Source organism: Mytilus galloprovincialis, chromosome 2 (assembly GCF_965363235.1).
Source record: "Mytilus galloprovincialis chromosome 2, xbMytGall1.hap1.1, whole genome shotgun sequence".
NCBI lineage: Eukaryota > Metazoa > Mollusca > Bivalvia > Mytilida > Mytilidae > Mytilus > Mytilus galloprovincialis.
Window position 1 is genome coordinate 99,250,246 of NC_134839.1, and position 27,429 is coordinate 99,277,674.

Here is a 27,429-nt window from a genome sequence, read left to right on the forward strand (position 1 = left end):
AACCACTACTTAACATAAAGATTCAGCACCCAAAGTTTTTTAACATGTAGTTTCATCCCCTTACTTAATATTTCATGCATGAAATATCAAGAAATGAATTGAGTAACGGTATAAAAAAGAAAAATGGCAAGTTAAACACTGTTTACACTAGGGACTACATTGTGTGTCATTGTTCAACCATATTTTGTGGTATGTGTGGTTTGTTGAACTATGCAATATTGAATAATTCTTGTATTCTTATTATTTACTATAGAGGGGAATAAACTCCATGATTTATTTACAAGTACGTAAAGAGAGTATTTGGTTAGATCTCATAGGGAAAGTCAAAATCATGACTCGAAAACAAACTGAAAGTGTCATGACAAAAACCCAGAAAACAAATTCAAGAAAACAACAATACACGAAACATCAGGTCAATCCGTTCTCAGATTCCAATATTTAACAACGATTATGTGTCGTATTGGCTTAGCAAAACAAAATGGCTACTGAGAGTAACTTCATAAGTTAAAACAATTCATCAAGACATCTTGTCCATTTCTGTAATCCCCAATCAATCAATCACTTCAGTATGTCATTGATAAATATTTATCTTTATATGTAGTGTTTTGTTTCTAGACTGGTGTTTGTGTTTTTGTCTCTGTTTTTGCAATGACGTTGTCAGTTTCTCATCGACATATCATAGTTTGCATGTAATGGAATTATTGCAGCAATTACTGGAGTATTTTACATTTTACGTGTCTTGTTGTAGTGCCAAATTGATGACTCTACCTCCACATATCCTCTTATTATAATTGGTTCTTCGACTTGCCCTACCAACTTGATTAATTGTTTGAACTTTTTCAGTTCTTGATAATTATATTGTTATTGATATTTGTATATTTTGACCGAGTTCCTCTGTATTATCTTGTTTGAGATAGAAGGACTACGTTTCGTTTAAAACGGGAGGTTGGGCTAGCCCTAAAACCCAGTTTAACCCAACATTTTTTCTTAAAATGTCCCATACCAAGTCAGAAATATGACAGTTAATATCAACACTCTATGTGGTTATGGGTTTTCTTTTGTTGTAGCTTATTGTTCCTGTTGTTCCGTTTTTTTACTGTTATGATTTATATGTTTTCCTCGGTATTAGATTGTTTCCCGAATTTCCTTTTGCTTAATCGAGTTAGGACTATTGAACAGTGGTAAACTACTGAAGCCTTTATTAAATACCACATAATGTCCAATTTTCCTAGCTGTCCAATTCATATCAACATATATAATATTAAAAACACTTTAATATGCAATTCTTTCTTCATCCACCCATCTAAAATTACAAGCTGCTAATAAATTAAATTGTTTAAATACTAACAAAGATATCCCTTTTATAAGAAGTATGACAGTTTACCAAACTACTGTTTCTGATTTTGCTGCAGTAAAATATTTCTATGTCTTTAATTTGATTGTATAATTTCGTATAGTTATTTGCCAAGAAAGTAACGCTTTATTTCTGTTATATGAAGCATTTTGTAAATGTAAGTACCCACAGTGTCAAAAGAAGTTTACATCTGGAAAAACCATTTCAAACAAATTCTCTTTCAATTTATTTCGGCGTTATATTTTTTTTTATTGTTAACTAAATTTAAGGGTATTTAGAGCAATTATATTTTTTTGACGTGTTCAAAGAATGGTATTTTCCTAGATCAGAGAATAAAGTTTGATTAAAAAGTTCTAATGATGCAAAAGAGGGACGAAAGATACCAAAGGAACAGTCAAATTCATAAATCTTAAATAAACTGACAACGCCATGGCTAAAAATAAAAAAAAAAAAAAAACAGACAAACAATAGTACACATGACACAACATAGAAAACTAAAGAATAAACAACACGAACCCCATTTAATTTAGGGATTGAATTGAACTCCCAATGAACCATATTGTTGATAGGTTAGTAAAACGTCTACGGCTTAGGTCGATTAAAACATTCCCAACTGATGTTTCAAAGTAATGCTGTTGTTGAACATCTGATTCTGTTTGTTTGTAAAGTGACTAGATTTAATTTAAGATGGTGGAAACAATATCAATGGAAAAAAATTATCTAGACTCTCAACTCAACAGGTATTCTTCTTTTGATTCTATACTAAAATCCTTTCGCACCATACATTAATTCTGGCAATCACAGAAAATGCATTATATGTGATATTCAAATACATTTTTTAATTGAAGGTATGATCATAGTTTGTTATATTTTCAGCTGAGACAAATTGCCAAGATGAATGTTAACATATAAAATGGTTTTGTAATATTTGCTGTGCAGTATGAGCATGGCAAATCTGAAATAGAAAATAAATCCTGACAGTTGTACACTCATTAATGTCTTTATAGTTAGATTTATACTTATTATTTAAAATAACAATATTGAGAATGGAAATGGGGAATATGTCAAAGAGACAATTGACCCACCATAAAGCAGCCAAAGGCTACCAATAGGTCTTCAACGCCACGAGATAGTCCCGCACTTGGAGGTGGTTCTCAGCTGGCCCCTAAATAAAAGTGTGTACTAGTTCAGTGAAAATGGACGTAACACTAAACTCCAAACCACATAAATGAACTCTATCCAATGTATAATAAAGAATCACATAGCACAGTAGAATTCAGTTGAAGTCCGAGTCCGATGTCAAAATAGGTATCAAAAGAAACTAAGCAAAATGACAATGATACATAAATTGACAAAGGACTCAAGCCAACAACTTTGTTTTATCATAAATGTTTTTATTTCCGATGCAAATAATCAATATTAATATCAGAATATGCAATACTTAATAACCTGACAACAATATCGTAAATATATCCCTTCCGAATAAGTCTGCTTAAAGGTTAGGTTTATCTTTTGAGATGAATGCCAACACTTTGTGCTTTTTAAAGAATTTTACCAAAAATTATTGGATGTGAAATACCTGAACTTATAAGATGTCTGCATGTTGATTTATATTTACAAATGATGTCCTTGTACCGATGACAAAATTTAGTAAATGTTTTCACTAATTGGTGATATCAAAAACCTGGTGTAAATTTTTGTCCGTAATAGAGAGATTTCTTTCGCTGAAATCAAATACGTTGTTTATAAAGTTGCTCAGGTGTTGTCATGATCGGATGTAGCTGGTTTTATTTTCGTAGCTAATTTTGAGAAAAAGCTAAAAACCAATTTGTCAAGTCTCATTTTGCTTTCCTTTTTCATATTATGGAGTGATTTTGCTTTTGAGTTATTATATTTTTGTTTGTGTCTTCATAACTGAAAGCTATTTTAAAGTCTGAGTGATTTATGCCGAGTTATGAACGTTTATTGAAGCACATATTTGCCTGGTCTACAATTTTAACATTTGCCTGTATCTGCTTATTAGTGCACAATAAATAACTGCCATCTTTTTTCACAATTAATTCTCATGTTTTTGTTCACATTACGCATGCACTAAGTGTCTCAACTGATACATTCAAAATGAGTTGATAACACAGTATTTTGATTTTAAAGAATGTATACAAATTTGATTTTAAGAATGAATTAATGTATCATGTAAAATATTGTTAGATGATAAGCCTGGTACCTTTAACTACTATCATGCCGTAAGTCTATTGTTTAATTGTGTATTTCTCTGTCCTGAATGCTTTTTAATTTATTTGTATTTTAGTCCTGTCAAGTAATGTTGTCATTTTAGTGTTATATTTAACATTGCCATACAAGTGGGAGGTTTGGCTAGCCTCAAAACCAGGTTCAACCCACCATTTTTTTAAGGTGTTCTGTACCAAGTCAGGAAAATGGCAATTGTTATCTTATAGTTTGTTTCTGTGTGTGTTGCATTGTAGTTCGGTTTTTTGTTGCACTTTAGTGTTTCTATTGTGTTGTTGTTTTACTGTTTTATAGTGATTTTCGAACAGCAGTATATTTATTATATTCATAATTACATTATAATATTTGCATAGACAATCTAACAACAAAACTAAGCATGTAACCGTTCTATTATAAAGTGATATATCATTTCTTTGTCAAATTTATTTTATTGATATCATTCAATGGTTTTATTCTTCAATTCAAAGTTGTGGCGTGATTGTCAGCTGGCAAAGGATTCCACTCATACTCGCGCTAGAAGCCGTCTGAAACTTGCAGTGGGGTGAAAATTATTGCTTCGTAATTAAGGCCTCAATGTGACTTTGAAATGAAGAACAACAATACAAGTGCCGTTACCTAGCTTTTTTTGTTTTCGGCTTACGATGTCTATTCTCTTCTTGTTAAAATCTATTTAAAATCAGTATTGTGTATTTATAGTTTAAAAAAAATGTAAATTTGTTTGAATATTACAGCACATACACGAAGATGTTTAAAATTTCAAATTTTAAGCAATTCATAAAAGTTTTTTTTTTAAACGCCATTATACTTACTTGTCTGTTGGTACGATAATATAAATCCTCGTCGTGTTGACTGCTCGTCGCTATGGAAATCGACTGTTATGGACGTCCCATTCGAGACATATTTTATCTCCGACCAATATCTTTCCTCACATAACTTTAGACTATATCCCTCTAACAAGGAGTAAAACAATGCATCAAATATCAGGAAATTGGCTTTAATCTGACAGTATAAATACAAATGACTCGAGGAATTGGAATATGAATTTATATGCAATAAGCAACGCCTCACATTTTGTAACGGCAATTTAGAAGAAGAAAATCCTTCTCGAAATACTGAATAGTAGAATAAATTATAAACGCTGAAATATTAAAAAATAGTTGTTGTTCACCTAATTTTGTCAATATAACGGACTATGAACACCTGTCATGCAAGTTGGATATTAAGCTAACTATAAAACTAGGTTTAGCCAACAAGATAAATGCATTTATAAGTGATCTTTACGCAGAAACTGCTCCAATTAAGTTATGAGGAGGACAGATTAATAATGATACTCCGTAAATTTTACTGACACCATCATAAATTGGTTGATCCATACGATGTGTCTTTGTCCAAACTAACTAAGGACATTTTTACCACGTGTAAGATTGTGGTTTGTCATTGTGTCGTCTGATCTGTTAATTACCGAACGTGAATTATTCCCGATTGTGACTGTTTTGTTGATATGAGTTCGCATTGGTATAAGACGTGTCACGGTACTTTTCTATCCCAAATTCATGTATTTAATAGATATAGGAAGATGTGGTATGAGTGACAATGAGACAACTGTCCATCCAAATAACAATTTATAAAAGTAAACCTTTATAAGTCAAGGTACGACCTTCAACACTTGGCTCACACCGAACAACAAGCTATAAAGGGCCCCAAAATTACTAATGTAAAACCATTCAAACGGGAATACCAACGGTCTAATCTATATAAAAAACGAGAAACGAGAAACACGTATAAATTACAAAACCAAACGGCAACTACTGTACATTAGATTCCTGACTTAGGACAGGTATAAACATTTGCAGCGGAATTAAACGTTTTAATGGTACCAAACCTTTTAGTTTTAATGTTATATTTGTTATTCTCATCGGATTTTGTCAACTTTCTTAACATTTGTAGTTGTAAATCTTATTTTTTCTGTTATATTTGTGTGTAATGGTAAAGATTATTAATATTATTAATCACCCCTTCATAACATTTTAGTTGTATATTTTTATGTGCTGGTTTATGTAATGTATCCGTTTTTATTCTGTAGTTAGTCACCACTTCGATTTTAGCATGTATACCTATTATATAGTCAATTTATAAAATTTACTGTTTGCAAAAGTATGAATTATTCTAAATAATAAGGATGTTCTTATCTGTTGTGTCGCTGTTCTTCTCTAATATTTGATGCGTTTCCCTCAGTTTTAGTTTGTAACCCGGATTTGTTTTTTTTCTCAATCAATTTAAGAGTTTCGAACAGCGGTATACTACTGTTGCCTTTATTTATATTAACTGAGTCAAAAATATGACAGTGCATTTCTATTGCCGTTGGTTTATACAGTCGTGCGTTTGATTTTGTTAGTTTTTTTTTTTGTGAACTCATTTCTTATCTTCATTAGATTAATTTTGTATGCAGAAATCATACGTCACATATAAAACCTCAGTCAAATGAACAATAACACTGTCAAAACTATTGAAAAGCAACTGACACTTTTCTGATAGTTAAGATATTTGCAAGAAGATACACCAGAGGCCTCCAAAAATATTTAAAGCAACTGACACCTTTCTGATATTTCAGACATTTGCAATTAAAAATGATGCTGTTAAGACTTGTCGATTAAACTCAAAGAATTCAGAAAAACACATATTGATAAAACATAGTTTGATGATGATAATGACGGTGACGGTAATTGAAATGGTGATAATGACATAGACGATAACGATAATTGTGATGATGACGATGATGACGATGAAGGTGACATTGATGAAAATAATGATTATGACATTGACGATGACGGTAATGGTGATGAAGACGATGATGACGATGACGGTGACGGTAATGGAAATGGTGATAATGAAATTGACGATGACGGTAATGGTGATGGTGACTATGATGATGATGAAGGTGACGGTGATGGAAATGGTGATAATGACGATGACGGTGACGGTAATTGTGATGATTAACGTGGTGTTAATCACGAAAGAAATTAAAATTAAATAGCTAACCATCTGTAACGTTAAGGTAATCATACGAACAGGATTCTTCCACTTCAATGTCCATGAACATAAGGTTTAACATAACTCTTCCTAATGTAGTCTGTATTATCCATTGGCAGTCTGTATTGCTGAATATAAGAAGAATTGGTAAATTATGAGTTAACAATATGTTTAGGTCAAAATATCACCATCGTTAAATTATAATTAATATTAATTAATTTAGAAGACTGCTATGTTTTAATGTCAAAGTATTCATGATTCCTGTGCTCTATATAATGAGGAATTAATTCCTTTAATACTAAATATAAATTGAATGTTTTTTTAACATCAGAATAATAGAGGAAAAAGTAAAATCACAAAAATACTGAACTCAGAGGAAAATCAATTCGGAAAGTCCATAATCACATGGCAAAATCAAATAACAAAACGCATAAAAAATGAATGGACAAGAACTGTCATATTCCTGACTTGGTACAGGCATTTTCAAATGTAGAAAATGGTGGATTGAACCTGGTTTTATAGCTAGCTAAACCTCTCACTTGTATGACAGTCGCATCAAATTCCATTATATTGTAACCGATGCGTGAACAAAACAAACAGACACAATAGGTAAAAATGTCAAAAATAGGGGTACAGCAGTCAACATTGTGTTATCATCTTAATCACTATAGCGTTCGATAACAACAAACGCTAAAAGTACATTAACCACTCAAAGCCTGTAAACACTGTGGATGCTAAATTTTTAGACAATCCCATTATATTAATGCACGCCTACATATTGACTGACCAGTGATAATAAAACCTTTATCAATCTAAATATAATTCGTATATATAACTCAACATGCAGACATCTTATACGTTCAGGTATTTCACATCCAATCTTTTAAGGTAATATTCTTTAATCACAAAGCACACAAATGTCAGTATTCACATCAAAAGCTTACAAAACCTTTAAACAGACTTATTAAGAAGGGATATAGTTACGATACTATTGTCAGGTCATTAAAGATTGCATATTTTGGCTTTAATATTGATTCACTTATAGGGTCTTTGCATCGGAACTAAACACATTTATTTAAAAAAAAAACAGTTGTTGGCATGACACGGGTTATGTTCTTCTCATATATTTTATGATAGAATGATACTAAACCCCTAACGGGAGGGATTGTGCCCGATATTCATATGATGAAGACATAATCTTTCAATCAGTTTAATTGAGGTCTGTAGCTGGCATGTCAGTTAACTGCTAGTAGTCTGGTGTTATCTATGTATTATTGTCATTTTATTTACTTTCTTTTGTTACATCTTCTGACATCGGACTCGGACTTCTCTTGAACTGATTTTAATGTGCGTATTGTTATGCGTTTACTTTCTACATTGGCTAGGTATAGGGAGAGAGTTGAGATCTCATAAACATGTTTAACCCCGCCGAAAGTTTGCGCCTGTCCTAAGTCAGGAGCCTCTGGCCTTTGTTAGTCTTGTATGATTTAAAATTTTAGTTTCTTGTGTATAATTCGGAGTTTAGTATGACTTCCATTATCACTGTACTAGTATACATATTTTTAAGGGGTCAGCTGAAGGACGCCTACGGGTGTATGAGCTTCTCGCTACATTGAAGACCCATTGGTGGCCTTCGGATGTTGTCTGCTATATGGTCGGGTTATTGTCGCTTTGACACATTCGCCATTTCCTTTCTCAATTTTACATTAAGCAGTGGTGATGTAAGATCTCGAAAAACTTTCTGTTGCTATATGTCACCATGATACAAACATATATATATCAAATTGTCAACTTAAAAAATGAGGTCAAAGTATCAGGATGAAATACAGGGAACGACAAAACTATTTATTCAGAATGGAAGCCTTTGGTATAATAGTATCAAATAATTTGCATATGAAAGGTGTCTTTGTGGTGTGGAAGCAAAACATAATATGTAAGTGAGGGGAGGGTTGAGCGCTCACAAACATGTTTAACCCGCCATATTCTGTATGTCCCTACCTCAAGGCAAGAGCTTGTATTTCAGTGGTTGTCGTTGGTTCATGTCTTTCATCGGTGTTTTTCTTAAATTGTTTTGCTATGAATTAGGTCGTTAGTATTTGTAACCTATTTGTTTTATATTTTTTATGTCGGGGTCTATTATAGCCTTCTATAAAGAATAGTTTTTTTTCAGTTTTTAAGGCTGTACAGTTGACTAAAATTGCTCAGATACACTTCATTCCAACTTGGGTTGACAGTTGACTCATTGGAAATCATACCCCATCTCCCTGTTTTTTATATCGAAAATACCATGGCAAATAATCCTACCTATAAAGGCAACAGTAGTATACCGATTTTCAAACTCATAAATCCATGGACAAAAAACAAAATCGGGGTAACAAACTAAAACTGAGGGAAATGCATTAAATATAAGAGGAGAACAACGACACAACACTACAATGTAACAAACACAAAAACGGACCAAGCAACAGACAAAATCCCACGAGAATAACAAATATAACATCAAAACCAAATACATGAATTTGGGATAGACAAGTACCTATGATCTTCTTAGTTTGTAGTCGTTTTAATATTTTGTCTCTAAGTATTTGGATAGCGTGTTACAGGTGAATGTACACACGTGTGTAAGAAACCAATCATTCATTCAATGGGATATAAAATTACGATTGGTCATATGAGAGTAATGGTCATTTAAAATCTAGAAGTTAAACTCTGATCCTTATCTTAAAGCAAAACTGCTAGTATATGATTTTAGAAATCATAGATAAGTGAATCTTTTTATTTCGTCCATTTCTATAAAAAGCTGTATCGTTCACAATAATGCATACTTTATTTCTTATATAAAATACTATCCTACCGATCATGCCAAAGAGGTGTTACAAGCTTATATCTACTCGTTTATGCTTTAGTTCTCGGTTGACATTCAATTGAATACGGAATATTCATAAAGAAAAAAAAAAGATATATACTGTCAATGTTATTATTTACATAGTGTGCTAGAGACCTAATACGAAATATATGTGGTCAGTTTATTCCATATGAGGTGATAGCGAAGCTCGAATCCTCATATTGAAATAACTGTCCACATTTATTTTTAGTAAATGTCTAGTATGTTTCATGTCGTGCATATATATTGAAACTTACGTGGTATACGATTCAGGGAAAGAAGGGGAAGTAATATATTGTGGATTGCTGGTTGCAGTGAGATTGACCGGTGAGCTACATGCTGATCCTGCTGTAAAGAGATAACAATGAATGATGAGATAATTCAGATTACAATGAATTGAAAAATGAAAAAGAGTGTTATAGATAGAAAAAATCTGTTGATATGTTGACTGCATGCTTCAAGTTTAAACTTTACAGGATTTAATTAATCAAAGTATTTTGTTTTTAATGCATTGTCTAGACAAACGGTAAAGGAACTAAACAGAGACAAAGAATATTCATGATCAGAAATCAATTATCGTTATGCAGCAAAATTGAGCGATACATTGCATATTTTATTTTAACATAAGAATATCAAGAAATTAATTATGCTTACAAAAATCATGACCACTGATTATTTTCATATCAAATCCTTTTTCAGTAGATGCAGATATACCGTCGGATACAAATTCAATATATGCCGATTCCGCTGTTGTTACTTTAAATCCACTGTGTGCAACATTTCCATTAGATGAACAATGTTTCAATATCAAATAATTAGCGGAACTATTCTGACCTAAAATGACAAACAATTTGCATATGCTGATTTGTAAAGCAAAATATATAAATTGAGTAAATCGTATTGATTTTCTCTATTGGTTTATCTACTTGTCATCAGTAAACGAAAACCATTGAGAATGAGAAACCATTTTCAGTTTTTTTAATACTAATGCAGTGAATTATTGTGTTTTTTATATATATATAACTCCATAATGTTTTTGCGGTTCTCTATTAAACTAGGAACCATTTAGTAAACTATCAAAATCATCAGTTTGGATGAGAATGTAGTCAAGTAATTCAAACGTTTGTATGGTTTTACATTTTTTGGGGGCCCATTATAGCTTGTTGTTCTGTAAGTGCAAATGCGCCGTGATGAAGGCCGTACTTTGACCTATAATGGTTTTTCTATTAACAAATTGTGACTTGGATGGAGAGTTGTCTCATTGGCGTTCATACCACATCTTCTTATATCTATTTAAGCATATCTTAGTAAAGGAAACAATAGTTGAGAGTTTTATCAAAGCCACATATACCATGCTCACAGATAGAAAAACAATCAAGGGGAATACACCAGTGGCACACATTCTAAATCATTAAAATTACTATTATATATAAATTAAAAATTGAAGCACATATGAATGGAGGAAAAATCAGTAGAGAACAACGTGTTCAGCTTATAGAACAATCACAAACATATATAAAATGTTCCTTTAAAAAGAAAATAAACCATTTTGATTATAAATGGAAAAAAATATTTCCACTCTTTCAAATTTTTTTCTTTTGATTCTATTTTATAAAACAAATTATAAAATTAAGTATACTCTGCCATTTTAAGTTTATATATAAACTTGTATATATTTGCAAATAGTTACCGTCATGAACGTTGACTGTGTCACCACATGATACAGTGTTCTCTGTGCTTATTATTAACAAAACATCACCTTGTACTTGAGTTCTAGCAATCCAAGAACAATTTAGATCTCTGCAATAAGAAGTACGACAATGATAACATTGCGTGCAAAACTATTGTCATAATCACCATTTGTAATCTTTAATTTGCAATTTTATTAAGTCAGGACTATGCGTCGTTTCAATTAAACATTATTCGAGAGATTAATGCTAAACCAGATCGAAAATAATGCAATACATACTCGTTATCAATAGCATTATATACTATTTTTAATACTCACCCAGCCTACACGTTAGGGTCTAGCATTATATTCAATATGTATCATCAGTATCCTGATTTGTTGTGTCATTCTCTCTTTATCCTTTATTCCCTTTTCAGTATAGTTTAGTAATTTTTATGTTGTTTATATTATGTAAAGCATGCTCACATTCAATTTGATTTGTTAAACGTATTGTATTGTGGAGACGATATTGTATTGTGGATAAGACTTCTTAAACATATCACTTTTCGGTGTGAGCCAAGGCTTCGTGTTTTCTGTAATTTGACCTATAATGGTGCACTTGTACAAATTGTGACTTGGATGGAGAGTTGTCTCATTCTCACTCATACCTCATCTTCTTATATTTTTTTATAAGTGTCTGACCCTTTTTGCTTTGAGTGAATAAAAAATGTTTAAACTAATATACTATTTTATGATACTCACCCAGCATATCCGTTAGGATATCCAGGAGGTGTGATGCTAGTAATGCTATATCCTACAATCATTTCAGCTGGTGTACCACTACATTGTGCTGCTACTGTAATGTGTAGAATGAATTATAATGTTTATATTTCTAACATTGATCATATTCAATGTTCGGATATCAATTTAAAAAGGTAGGTAGAGAAATAAAATTAAAGTTCAATCTTGTCACGATAAATAATAAAAGTTATTGAAATTTTGCACATCTGCTGTGCTTCAAATTTTTCAAAACACTGTTCAATTGAAAACTAAATATGGTGTTTTTTATATACATTAATTGTTTATTGCAAACAAATCATCAATAAAATTTATTATTTACAAGGAGAATGGAAAACCAATATCAGTTTTATTTATTATCATAGCGAACTATAAATTGTTTACACATCGTTATTCAAATACATCATTTGGCATTACTTGTTGTAGCAAAGCGTCTGACAGATGACAGCTGAATTGTTTATTCTGATGCAAACATAGGGAAAAAGAGAATGTGTACTTAGAATGCATCAAACAACAAACAAAATCACAGGTAATTATAAAATACGAAAACAACAAAACATCTATAACAAAAAATAATCGCCTATTATAGTACATTGAAAGAGAACATAAGGCATACGTAAAAAAAAAATATTACTTGATATGGACTCAAAAAGTAAAAGAGTACAAAATGCCAATACTTTATCAGTGCAAAACATATTTTTAAGATTAGAAAAAATATATAGTTCCTTCATTTACCTTGATATATGGTAAGTGAAAGAAGCACACAAAGCAGCAGATATCGTACTGATATCATCTTCAGTTCTTAGTACGTTAACAAGGCGGCAACCATTAACTGTGATTTTTTTGTTCTTCTATTAAATATATCGTCTAACATCTGTTATGATATGCACTTTAATTTTACTAGTTTCGAATTCCTACAATAAATGATGAATTGTTGGACCATATGCACATGGTAATAAACTATCAAATATTTTTGATACATTGTAATAAAGATCTATTTCATTCAGTGTGTTGTTCTAACATGTCTTGAACACTGCTTCGTTATCAGTTACCATATGCTTACATCTTTACACTTCAATATGATGTTAAATTCAAACTCTAACCGGTGTTTAGGAATCCGATCCGAACTGAATTGTTCTACGATGTCTCAATTAACAAATGAGGATAACACGGAAGTATCACAATTTTTTGACTGATACCATACATTCACTTTTAAACAAACTTTTTGAAAAATGTTACTTTTATTCAAATTACAACAAGAATATGTACGAATAAAGCAGACATACATACAGTTGCATTGATGCTCCAACGCTTTATCAATTTATTTGTATATGATTGCGGTTTGCCAAATGTTTGGATAAATTCAAATATCCGTCAAATGAAAACTAATGATAAAGATGGGTTGAAAGTAACTGTTGCATTAAAACTTAAAACAGCGTAAATTTTAAAATTGAATTGTATATAAAACACGGGACAAAATGAGACGAGGTCCTGCTGGGTTTATGAATGACAGCATATTGAACACTTTGGAATGAATGATATGCATTTTTCCCTTAATGTTATTCTAATGTTAAAACGCCTTCTAATTACATTAAAATTTGAAGAACTTTTTTCTTATATTGCGTAAATTAATAAATGCGTTGTTTATACAATGTATATACGCAAATAAGCAACTTATAAATAAGAGGGAAACTCTTCTAACTCCGCCTGTATTTCAAACAAATAACATATACATTTTAATTAATGAATCTTTGTATTTTTTTTTTTCTAATTAAATAAGGAATTAAATCATGTAAAACATGCCTGGTATACATATTAAGACAGGGAAATGGCATTTTTCATAAAAGATACATCATGCATATTTCATAATAAGCATTGCCCAATTAAGGATCACCATCCTATATATTCGTATATTATACATGCATTAAATACATCTCGGTTAATCCTGTAATTTGATTGGTTACCTAAAGGGGGAAATGGTAATGAGTGTTAAAATCTGGACATCATGTATGCTATAATTGTTATTCGGTATTCAAAGAGGATATTAGCTCATAGTACATGTACCGATAAATGCTCTATATCCCCTTTGTACGTCGTCTCAGGAGAAATACGTATAAAGGATCCCGAATAACAAATAATTTTATTGCGTGCTTTGTGAATCACAGAAGGCAAGCGTTGTTGCCAATCTTTATTTTTTTATCCCTAAAATGAACATGTGAAATATAAAAGAGCTTTAACTTTGAAATTCACTCACTGTAGAACAAATGGCTAATGTGATACTGATAACGAATATATAAATTATCCATATCAATTTATTAACAATCTGAGGGTTACGTTTAATGAATATTTTCTGAAATAAAGAGTTCTTAATTACGGATATAAGCGAAAAATATGAATAATAGACCACAACAATTCACTGAAAACGAAGATTGAGCAGTTCAAATCGCATTAAAACTGGCGTTAAATTTAGGTTCTCCGAATTGATCAAAATGTCCTGTACCTCTATAGTTACACACATTATGTTACTCATGTAAAATGCGTGAGTCACATCCAGGTATATGTCATCATACATACATAAAGTAGGTTTGTAGACGTCTTTTCTCTAACCGTACAGCATCACCACATTTATGAACTATATAGTCTCTGGTTCTTACACTTTCTGGAGATAGAAAGTTTAGAATGACAACAGAATTTTTGCGGACAAGAAATAAATAAAAACTGTTAAAGCAGACAAAATAAACAAAAGAAATGATTAACACAAGGCACAATCAAATAAAACAAAACAAAAACTAGTTTACAAATCACAGCACAAAACTAAAGATTGACAAACAAGAACTTAGAAATAATCTTTATTTTATAGATACATTTTTTTTGTTTGTTATTTAAGAAGTATAATATGAATTTAGATCTTACCTTCAAACGACTTAACTTCCGTGGTATACTATTTTGTTAATAATATAATATCAATATATACGTATAATTTGTCTTGTATAACGTATATAAAAAAAAGTGTCGACTCCTCTCCAATATTTGTTTGACAATAATAAACATTATATAAAATGCAGCATTAAACATATATCATGAGCTTCCATTTAAACACTTAAAAAATGACACTCCGAACGGGACAACCCTTAATTTCTATATCTTCTTACACTCAATTGTAATATGAATGCGTTGTATAAGTTGGAAGTGTTAACATTTAAACTATAATTTGCTTGACATATCAAAAGCTTTATCATGGGACTCCATTTATATTACCTTAATGGCATTTCTCTGTATGACATAATAAAAGTAGTGATACTAATTATCTACTATTCTACTAATATAAAAGGTGTCATACCACCAATTACAAGTCCCTATCTGTTCAACCAAATTTTGCAATTTTCACAGCTTTCTAAATATTTTACCTTAAGTTTAACTTCATATAGAAACAAGGTATATCCTGAATTGTACATGTATCAGCTTTCTACATGCCAATTTTCACCATACCTTTAAAGCCTTCTAACAAAATAACTGACCTTCAAACAGAGGTACCCCAAAAATAACCCCTGGTTTTCAGGAAATCTTAAATTAGTATACTATGGAGTGCATTAATCCTCAATTTTTAATGCAAACTCATTGACAAGTAAATTTTGGCTCAAAATGGTCAAGATATATTTCTCTTTCACCAAAAGTTTCATTTCTGCAAATTTGTTGTTTAGTTTAAGTAAACAAGGACACCAAAAGCACTATTTTGTGTCAGAGTAGGGCTACTCTCACATACGTTCTAAATTGGAGGGAGTAATTGGTGGTGTGACACCAAAAGCATTTTCAATCGATGCACGTGAGTAATGTCCTAGTATATAACGACAGTTTCAGTACACCGAGGTCTAGTAGTCATAAATCATTATTACTGAAACAAATCCGGATCACACACCGAAACTGATGGACACTTATCAACTATAAGAGGTGGGAAAGGGAACACCAGAAAATCTGTACTGCTTCAAAATCAAACGCCATCATACATCGAAACGGACTATTTGATAACAACTGCCATATTCCTGAAATAGTACAGGACATTTTTAGAAATGTAGTGGGGTTAACCTGAACTTGTTGTTTGTCAAACCTCCCGCTTAAATTGTAATGCTAACATTACGACTTTACGTGACAGGAATACAGTACAAATAAACGCAAGAACACTCAAGGACAGAGAAATACACAAATAAATAATATAATAGTACATTTCAAAATGTAAACCACAGAATACCAACGAACAACTAAAATTAATTCACGACAGTACACCAATACAGCACAATATAACTATAATGATGAACTATGCGTCACAAGAATGTATCGACGCTAAAAAGGTGACTTCAAAGGTTAATTTCTCAGAACAGAATATAAAATTGGTATTAGGTTTGTACAGGTGTTAATTGATGTACTTTTTAACATTAAGAAATTATGATATTAATATAGAATTGTGTAAGTAATGGTTTAATTATTTGTATTTCATAACCATGTCAGTTTATCTTCTAAATCAAACTGTGAAATAATTCCTGTGCATATAGTTGCTTTAAATAAAATTCACATATAAATGAACTAGTCGATATCTTTACTTTTACATGCATATCATAGAATATATTTAAAAGTGAAATTAAACAACTGATTCTTTTCTTAATCTTATCGGAATATAGGAAACTACTGTTCTTACCAACAGGTGGTCCAGTAATCAGAGTTTTGTGGTATGCGTATTAGCTAAAGATTTAAATTTAATTTAATTTAAAACCGGCGTTTTGCATTTGCGCCGATCTGCATTTCATTTGCGCCGATTTTTGTTTTCATTTGCGCCGATTTTTTACAGGTAAATTACAGGTTAATTACAGGTGAATAGATATAGGAAGATGTGGTTTGAGTGCAAATGAGACAACTCTCCATCCAAGTCATGTTATTTTTCATTTATCATTATAGACCTCTTCCGTCTTCAAGTTGTACACTATATTCACATACTTTAAAATCAAGAAGTAAAAACCTTAGATAAAAGCACTCTGGTTTATACTAAAATGACGAATTGAAAATCTATTTACAGCATTTAAATCCATAAAAACGGAATACATTAAAATCATAAATCTGTTATTGCTGAGTATTTATAGGCAACATATCTAATATATTCCTTTCTTGTGATTTCGTCTCTTCTATATTTGTTGTAATTGTCAATAACGAAATCCATCTTTTCTTTGTCTTGCTATTAACGTACTTATGTGTATGGCCGTCGATGGTTATAAAAATTGACTTCTAGGATAGTTGCAGTGTGCAATATGTCCATCAATTACAGCAAAGTTCAGAACAATATGAATCAAAATTAACTAAAACCTTTGTTTATAAACATATTTTACCAATATACCTGCACGGTATAGTATATGTACAAGTATTAACTTACCTGTAAATCCAATTAGGAGCAAATATAAAATCGGCGCAAATGAAAAAATGAAATCGGCGCAAATGAAAGAATCAAATTTTTTTAAATCGGCGCAAATGTCATACGCCCTTTAAAACTTTATTCTTTTTTTTTTTCGTTTTTGCATCGCTATGACATTATTTTTTTTATAGTAAATTTGAAATTATATTTGTTTTAAAATTTAAAAAAATCTTTTAGTCCCATCAATTATAAGGGCTTTAAAGCTGATAAATGTGCTTCGTCATTTGCAACTCATTTATAAAGCTCTTTGTTGTAAACTGTAAATAGGCTTTAACGATAGGAACATCCCTTACTAAGAGCATGTTTTACTTTCATTCTTCACTATGAAGAAACCCACTCATCCGACGATTCAATTTGGCTTAGAACACTTTTATATTTTCTAATGTATATTTTCTGAAATGAAGAGCGTTTTTATTTCGCGAAAACCCAGAAAATGGCGAAATATAAACAATAGACAACAAAACACTCCACATACAACAAAGAATGCGCAATGCATATGGCATTAAATACTTGAGGTAGATTTATGTTCTCCGGTTCGATTAACATGTCCTACTCTTCTATAGTTTAATTTGCTGTGTTACGCATGTAAATTACGTAAGACATCATACCTGAGCATATTTGTATATGCCTCCATTTTAACTATCATACATCACAAAATTTATGAGGTACCGTCGAATGCATGAAAACATGATTAATCAAGACAATGGATAGATAAAACTGAAACCGGTAGATACAACACATACATAGACATGTATGATAATTAATTGATTGATTCATTGGTTGCTTAACGTTCAGTGGTATAGGAGAATTGAAAGTAGGAAATAATATATTAAAATTAGATAGATATTAATTAACTAGATGTGTCAAAGCGACACGAATGGCCTCGTCTCAAAAATTTGAAAAATCTGCAATTTCAATAACACATGTGGACACAGACATGATGGTAGTCTCGCATATCAAAAATCTGCTCAAAATCTGAAGGCATATAAAAAAAGGCTGTATAACTGTGATTTCTACAATTTTTTATAGTTGTAAACCCTTAATTTTGGTAAAAATTAGCGGAGCGGAACCAAACTTAAACTTGGTCTGTATCTCATCATGGTTAGCTCACATACCAAAAATCAGCACAATATCTGAAAGCATTTAGAAAAAAAGGTCCGTATAACTGTGATTTTCAAATATTTATAAAAGTCAAAAACCCCAAAACTACAGCAAAAATTAGCCGAGCGGAACGAAACTTAAACTTGATCTGTAACTCATCATGGATAACTCACATACCAAATATCAGCCCAAAATCTGAAAGCATTTAGAAAAAAGTCCGTATAACTGTGATTTTCAACAATTTATCAAAGTCCATAGCCTGTAATTTCAGCAAAAATTAGCCGAGCATAACAAAACTTGAACTTGATCTGTAACTCATCTTGGTTAACTCACATGCCAAAAATCATCCCAATATCTGAAAGCATTTAGAAAAAAAGTCTCTATAACTGTGATTTTCAACAATTTTTCAAAGTCCAAATGCCGTAATTTCGGTAAAAAATAGCAGAGCGGAGCAAAACTTAAACTTGATCTGTAACTCATCATGGTAAACTCATATACCAAAATTCAGTCCATTATCTGAAGGCATTCAGAAAAAAAACTCCGTATAATGGTTTGTTGCGGAATGACGGAATGACGGAATTTCGGACAAGGGTAAAACTATATGGCACCGACAACTTCGTTGCGGGGCCATAAAAACATGTATATGTATTTGTCAAAATATATTATATTGATCAATATAATTTAAAGTGATGGGGTCAGATTTTTCAATTGCACCAGAGATCGAATTAGGTTTATGTTAACATCTGTCATCAATAGGTCCATACGACATATTCGATTACTTGAAAAGTTTAATGTATCACATGACTGGTTAAGTATCAGGCCTGAAATAAAATTTGCTCCAATATGGCAAGCTGGTTTCGTCAAATCTATGATTAGAACGTTCATCGACAGGATTATGTGTTCCGATTGGTACCAATAGCGCCATTGCAGTCATATTCGGTGCTGGACCGACCTTGCAAGGGCCGTATAGCCAGTCAAGGTCGTTAAAAACTTCCATTTGTTGTGTATTCGGTGCTGTATTGCTTTGAATCACAGTTTATTGCAAAACTCAGTATCATCCGTCTATATTTCTGACGATATCCGTTACCTTGATACTATTTTTGCTTTAAATAGTAATAATACTCTTATTATACTTCGAAAATTTACCGAAAGGGAATTACTTTGAAATAAGCTTATACTTATTATCTGTAAATGTTTTTGGCGTCTTTAAATACGTTGATTGTGTACCGATTGATGATATCATTAAGGAATACATTATTTATCTATTAGTGTGTATTGTCTCTGAATAAACTTCCAGTGTCTGGGAGTATTCTTACATCGGTTCTATATGTTTTTATGTCAGTTGTTTTTCTGCTTCGTGTCGATATTGTGAGTCAACCTGTTCCCAACACAGCTTCACGACAAAAGATATGATTTCAGGATTCTAAGTGTGAAGTAGCAACATTTTAGCAGCGCATGCATATGCATATCTCCTAGTTATAATGATAGTTCAGAGGTTGCATTTCCTATCATATTTTCCTTGATAGAGGTTTGCTGCTTACAAGGAAGATATTACACCAAGAGTTCCAAGTGGTGATTTTGAAGACACCACTTCTAAAAATGACACTGACGCCATCATAACATAACATGGTTTATATGTTCACACATGATGCAGGTATGTTCAAAGAGTGATAACAACAATCCAATCCTCTTCTCAAAAGTGACTTACTGAATTGAAATTATCATTGGACTTGTACTTACATGAGCAACACGTCGGTTTCCAGATGTAGGGCAGGATCTGCTAATATTACCTTGGTGGAGCAGATGTAGGGCAGGATCTGCTTAATATTACCCTGGTGGAGCAGATGTAGGGCAGGATCTGCTTAATATTACCCTGGTGGAACAGATGTAGGGCAGGATCTGCTTAATATTACCCTGGTGGAGCAGATGTAGGGCAGGATCTGCTTAATATTACCCTGGTGGAGAAGATGTAGGGCAGGATCTGCTTAATATTACCCTGGTGGAGAAGATGTAGGGCAGGATCTGCTTAATATTACCCTGGTGGAGAAGATGTAGGGCAGGATCTGCTTAATATTACCCTGGTGGAGCAGATGTAGGGCAGGATCTGCTTAATATTACCCTGGTGGAGCAGATGTAGGGCAGGATCTGCTTAATATTACCCTGGTGGAGAATATGTAGGGCAGGATCTGCTTAATATTACCCTGGTGGAGAAGATGTAGGGCAGGATCTGCTTAATATTACCCTGGTGGAGCAGATGTAGGGCAGGATCTGCTTAATATTACCCTGGTGGAGCAGATGTAGGGCAGGATCCGCTTAATAGTATTACCCTGGTGGAGCACATGAGATAATCTCTGGCTTTTGGACGTGTTTGAGTTGTCCAGTATTGAGTTTTCTCTGTTGTATTTTGTATTCTGATATTTGTATTGTGATCTTTTTCTTTTCTAACCACGGCTTTGCTGTTTACGGGTTTGAATATCTCTTAAGTACATATTTGTTTAGAAACATTTATTGTATGTGCCTATTCCAAGTCTTTTATCAAACCTTTTATAACTGATTACGGTATGGATTATGTTATTTGTAGAATGCCAAACCTCTGATTGCTTAAATTCCCGTTATTTTGTCTCTGTTTGATACTTTTCTCATACACACATCTTCTTTGTCTTTATTTATAGTAATAAGAAGGTGTGACATGAGTACCAATGAGACAACCTTTGATATAAGTTAGTCACAATGTGTAAAACGTAAACAGTTATAGATTAAAAAACGGCCTTTAACACGGATTCTTGTCTCACACCAACCAGCAAGCTATAAAGGGCAAAAAAGACTAGTGTAAAACCTTTTAAACAGGAAAACCAACGGTATAATCTATATATAAAAAGGAAACGAGAAACACATATGAACCACATTAAAAAAAAACGACAACCACTCACAACAAATTCCTTGTCATGTGCAATCAAATGCAGCAGGTTTTAACTTTCTCATAAGCACCAACCATCAACCTAACATACAATTGTAGTGTTAAAGTACCAAATAGTTTAACAACTACTCTATGATCTTACCTTTATTGATACATATAACTGGTTTAAACCAACAGTTAACTTTCCTGCTTATTTTTAAAATATCTTATTTGCTCAAAGCAAAAAGGATCAGACACAAGTGAAACATACTTATAAAGCCTTCTCCAAAATACAAGATATATAACAATACAAAATGAACATGATCATGCATTAAATAATATAACATCATAAATATTAAAAACTATACTGAAAAAGGAGAGGGAATGAAGAAAGAACGGCAGAGATTAGGATGATGATGATGGTGCTGTGCGTTTTACCTATTTTGGTACTATTCTACGAGGAATCGTTTTGATTTCTTTATAAAATTGAATACTTGATTAACACTTTGCACATTTTGATCTTAGGAAAGAGTTTCTTTCCGAAAGCCAATAGTTTTAATTCCAAATCGCAGCCTTCGGTAAGCCAGCTGAGACTATTAAACAGAATATCCCTTTTATTTAGATAGAAAGGACAATCAAAGAAAAATGGTGCATGTCCTCAATATTCAAACCACATCTATAATATGGATCAGATATAATGTTAGCTCTAAACAAGTCACAATTCAAGAAGGATGCCGAACATCTGAATTGGGTTTAGATTATATTCAATTTTCTTGGACTATATAAATAATGTTGAGATTGATTCTCATTTCAAATGTCGTGTTTTTTTAATTCTACTTTTTCCTGCGTACAAGTTAATACCATATAGCCACTTTGATTTGATTGATTTATTTATTGACATTTGCGATTATGAGTTAATGTATATTCAAGCCTTTGAAAAAATACTGAATATTTAATTCAGTATACAGTTTATTTTCAATTTTTGGATCACTGCCTTTATCAATGTCAAAACATAATATATATATATACACAACTCGTCTAAACATCAACCCAACAATGTTAGATCTGTAAATTTGCTTTCGCAAATTTTTGGTTCTTCCCTCGCCGGGATTCGAACCCATGCTACTGTGATATCGTGACACAAAATCGCCTGCACTGCAGCCGTCCCGCTAGACCACACGACCACCTGGGCTCTCAAAAAAAGAGCTTTCGCTGGCCGTGTGTTACCTTTCCTCGTCAGTTTTAATCTAGCGGCGTACTACAGTACATGATATATAAGGCATGAAGATGTTATTGTTACAGATCAGCTAAATTATCTATAGTAAAGGATCCTACAAATTAATGTAATATACAGTCACAGAAAATAATTATATTTATAAGTACGTCTGAGTCAGTGACAACTCTACAACAGATGTATCCATCGGATCGCCATCAATGATGGTGATACATGGCTGTGTACATAATGTATATACAACTCGTTTAAACATCAACCCAACAATGTTAGATCTGTAAATTTGCTTTCGCAAATTTTTGGTTCTTCCCTCGCCGGGATTCGAACCCATGATAATTTAGCTGATCTGTAACAATTACATCTTCATGCCTTATATATCATGTACTGTAGTACGCCGCTAGATTAAAACTGACGAGGAAAGGTAACACACGGCCAGTGAAAGCTCTTTTTTTGAGAGCCCAGGTGGTCGTGTGGTCTAGCGGGACGGCTGCAGTGCAGGCGATTTGGTGTCACGATATCACAGTAGCATGGGTTCGAATCCCGGCGAGAGAAGAACCAAAAATTTGCGAAAGCAAATTTACAGATCTAACATTGTTGGGTTGATGTTTAGACGAGTTGTATATACATTATGTACACAGCCATGTATCACCATCATTGATGGCGATCCGATGGATACATCTGTTGTAGAGTTGTCACTGACTCAGACGTACTTATATATATATATATATATATATATATATATATATATATATATATATATATATAAGTGTCTAAGAATGTAACTTTAACACACTAATGAGTGTTATAAAATTATTTGTTATATTTTATATATTATTCACGCAATATTTCGCTAAACAAATTAGCTTCATCGGGCGTGTGCATCTATCTAGGTGAAATCGGATGCATGACAAAAAAATATATATAATTTAATTTAGTAACTGCATCAGTTTATTTACAAACTGATCCACACCTAGATAGATTGAATGTTGATTGTTGCTATTTTTAGACACTATATATATATATATATATATATATATATATATAACGTCTGAATAGTCGTCAACGATTTTCCCCACGAAGGCGCTGGATCGTTACGAGTAACGATACATGTACACAATAGATAAATTATATAAACGCCTAAAAAAGTGTACACAACAACTCCAAATACAAAAAAGGTAACTATAAATGTAATTATTTATAAATATTTCGGATAACAGATATCCTTCGTCAGTCAGATTCTGATGTTAAATGAATCATCTTTAAGTCTTCTTAGATTAAACTTTTACTAAATCTTGAAATTTATACAATAAAAAAGTCAAACCGAACATCAGTTAAGACGCTTGCACCATTCTAAAAAAAATGTTAAACATGACATAGATTATATGGCTTATTACAACAGAGAGCTCACATATATGCTTTAAATACAAATAATAATGTGCGATTTGAACTAGCACAATTCTAAAACTTTATCGGGAACGACAATTATGATGGTATAACATGTATAAGCATGATAACGTCTGTAAAATTACCAAATAGACAGCACTGAACGATCTAAATATTTGAAATTGACAGAGTAAAGTAGCTACAACAGAGTCTGAATATTTAAACATCGCGAACAAACGGCTGTTAAAATGTAATAATAATTTTGACTAAGTATAACTAGAAGAACGTGGCTTGGTACTTACCCTAAAAAAATTAAGCAATTTAAATTGGTACCTTCAACAAATTTATTTGATAAATGAAAAAGGTTAAGAAAAAGAAGCAGAGACTATAATAATAAGTACTATAACCTGAATGTGAAGCACTACACGGAGTCGAACTACATCTTTTCATTTATCCCATTTGGTGCCACAGTTGTTAATTTTCTTATCCAAAATCTTTCCCGAGCGAGTCTATCCTCCTTAGACCAAGCAGAGTTGTGGTCAATGATTTTAATGGTCAGTCGATTGAGATCTGCCTTAGTGTGGCCAGGGGATCTCAAATGTCGACTGAGAGAGAAGTCTGGCTTGCATTGGTAGTCGCTACGATGGCCGTTCATTCGTTTGTGAAACGGCTGTTCTGACTCGCCAACATACTGTTTACCACATTTACACTGTAAGAGATACACAACATTGGAAGTCTTGCAATTAACATTGCAAAATATGGTGTATTCTGTGCCAGTAGAGTGACTGTTAAAAGTCTGGGTATCCAGTATTTGTTTGCAAGTCAGACATCGTTTGTTTCCGCAACCCTTGCAAGAGCCCATAGATGAAGAGCCTGCTTGAGAAGATAAATCAGCTCTCACCAGCAAGTCTTTAAGGCTTTTGGGCCTACGGAAAGCCAGTTCATGTGGCTCGGGAAAGATCTTGGATAGTTTAGAATGTTTTTCGATCTCTTTCCAATTTTCGCGGATAAGGTGAGATAATTTGTCAAATTTTGGATGGTAAGTCAACACAGAAGGCACCCTCTTGTTGACCTTTTTGTCTTTATATTGTAAAAGCTCATCTCAGCTGATGTTGTTAGCACGAGAAAAACCTTTATCAATGTCTTTTCTTTTGTAGCCCCGATGTTTAAGGTGACCGCGAAGTTCTTGTAGACGTTTTTTTGCAATATCGTTGGTGGAGCAAATCCTTTTTATTCGTATGGCCTGGCTGTAGGGAATGCTCTTGGTGCAGTGTTTGGGATGACAACTCAAACGACAAGACTTCAAATGTTGTGTATCTCTTTCAGTGTAAATGTGGTAAACAGTATGTTGGCGAGTCAGAACAGCCGTTTCACAAACGAATGAACGGCCATCGTAGCGACTACCAATGCAAGCCAGACCTCCCTCTCAGTCGACATTTGAGATCCCCTGGCCACACTAAGGCAGATCTCAATCGACTGACCATTAAAATCATTGACCACAACTCTGCTTGGTCTAAGGAGGATAGACTCGCTCGGGAAAGATTTTGGATAAGTAAATTAACAACTTTGGCACCAAATGGGATAAATGAAAAGATGTAGTTCGACTCCGTGTAGTGCTACACATTCAGGTTATATTACTTATTATTACAGTCTCTGTTTCTTTTTCTTAACCTTTTTCATTTATTAAATAAATTTGTTGAAGGTACCAATTTAAATTGCTTAATTTTTTGAGGGATGTATAAGTACCAAGCCACGTTCTTCTAGTTATACTTAGTCAAAAATTATTATTACATTTTAACAGCCGTTTGTTCGCGATGCTTAAATATTCAGACTCTGTTGTAGCTTCTTTACTCTGTCAATTTCAAATATTTAGATCGTTCAGTGCTGTCTATTTGGTAATTTTACTGACGTTATCATGCTTATACATGTTATACCATCATAATTGTCGTTCCCGATAAAGTTTTAGAATTGTGCTAGTTCAAATCGCACATTATTATTTGTATTTAAAGCATATATGTGAGCTCTCTGTTGTAATAAGTCATATAACCTATGTCATGTTTAACATTTTTTTTAGAATGGTGCAAGCGTCTTAAATGATGTTCGGTTTGACTTTTTTATTGTATAAATTTCAAGATTTAGTAAAAGTTTAATCTAAGAAGACTTAAAGATGATTCATTTAACATCAGAATCTGACTGACGAATGATATCTGTTATCCGAAATATTTATAAATAATTACATTTATAGTTACCTTTTTTGTATTTGGAGTTGTTGTGTACACTTTTTTAGGCGTTATATATATATATATATATATATATATATATATATATATATATATATATATATATATATATATATATGTGTGTGTGTGTGTGTGTGTGTGTGTGTGTGTGTGTGTGTGTGTGTGTTTTGACAAAGCCAGTATTCAAAATATCAAATGTGATATTATACTTTCTATGTTGTAAATCTATTTGTATTTTCCATGTTTTCTTCCTTTATTTATGCTATGGTAATCAAATCTTTTGTTACCATTGCTATCATTTGTGTTTGTCTAACTTATTGCCTGTAATGGGTTTGTCTGATTGACAATACAATGATGAACTTTAAACTGTTCAAGATTAAAAACAAACGAATTGAATAGTTTTACGTTAGTTCTTCAAATAAACCTCAAAAAAATGATTCAACAAAAACTGTATCATCAAGAAAAAACTAAACTTCTTTGATTGACTTTTTTTACCATTTAAGTTTACACTTGACCCTGTCGCGAGCCTCTCCCAACGTGTCATTCTCATGAATATCAATTTGCTAAAAGCGTCTAATATTGGTCTCAAGACAGGGTCAGTTCCTGTAGCAACTGCGTCACATTTACTTAAAGTGATTTGTTTTAGGAAAAAAGGAGTACTTAAGGGTATGATTGGAAGTCATATCTATCTGTCTATCTTAATGATTTGTGGTATTAACTAAGGTCAAATCTCTTTTCTTAAACATCTGCTCAAACATTTAAATTTTATTTTAAAAAAATGAAAAGACATCATAGAGACTTAAAAAGATAAGACACAAGACAATGTATTGTCCAGAGAGCATACACATCATTACACTGAATCCTAAAGATTGATCAACACGAACTCCACAAAACAAAGGAGAACACCAATTCTTTTCTCCCTTTTAAAAGTAATAATAATTTTTACTTATGCTGATAAATATACCATATTTTATGAGTCAAAATATTTGTGTTATTATAAAATATAACATTAATTTAGACCCTACCTTCAAACGACTAAAATTCCGTGTAATGATATCTTACTTTAATGCAATTTCAATATATATGTAAAAATGTGTCTTATAACGAACATAAAAAGCGTCGAATACTTTCCCTAGTTTGT

The 27,429-nt window shown here is 32.3% G+C and overlaps 1 protein-coding gene across 6 annotated transcripts; it reads right to left on the reverse strand.

Annotated features, from left to right (window-relative positions):
- Nucleotides 1–2,178: 2,178 nt before the first annotated feature.
- Nucleotides 2,179–27,366, reverse strand: LOC143065079 (embryonic protein UVS.2-like). 6 transcript variants are annotated; one of them, XM_076238418.1, is made up of 10 exons: nt 27,314–27,366; nt 14,557–14,641; nt 12,718–12,896; nt 11,947–12,040; nt 11,206–11,315; nt 10,170–10,349; nt 9,773–9,863; nt 6,641–6,759; nt 4,411–4,551; nt 2,179–2,309 (listed from the first exon to the last, which is right to left on the reverse strand). In XM_076238418.1, exons 3-10 carry the CDS (start codon nt 12,773–12,775, stop codon nt 2,227–2,229), a joined length of 876 nt encoding a protein of 291 aa, XP_076094533.1. In that variant the 5' UTR covers nt 12,776–12,896; nt 14,557–14,641; nt 27,314–27,366; the 3' UTR covers nt 2,179–2,226. The 6 variants fall into 6 exon arrangements, with proteins under 6 accessions (XP_076094533.1, XP_076094534.1, XP_076094532.1 ...); XM_076238419.1 differs by lacking the exon at nt 27,314–27,366 and adding an exon at nt 18,046–18,076; XM_076238417.1 differs by lacking the exon at nt 27,314–27,366 and adding an exon at nt 14,896–15,128.
- Between the last annotated feature and the right edge of the window lie 63 nt (nt 27,367–27,429).

What these genes read in the sequence shown, in the direction of transcription:
- LOC143065079 (XM_076238418.1), bottom strand. Translation starts at nt 12,775, where the DNA reads ATGATATCAGTACGATATCTGCTGCTTTGTGTGCTTCTTTCACTTACC. An exon ending in CACAGTCAACGTTCATGACG is followed by an intron (nt 10,350 to 11,205) that starts GTAACTATTTGC and finishes TTGTCATTTTAG; the next exon opens with GTCAGAATAGTTCCGCTAAT. An exon ending in AATCAGTGGTCATGATTTTT is followed by an intron (nt 9,864 to 10,169) that starts GTAAGCATAATT and finishes ATCTCTTTACAG; the next exon opens with CAGGATCAGCATGTAGCTCA.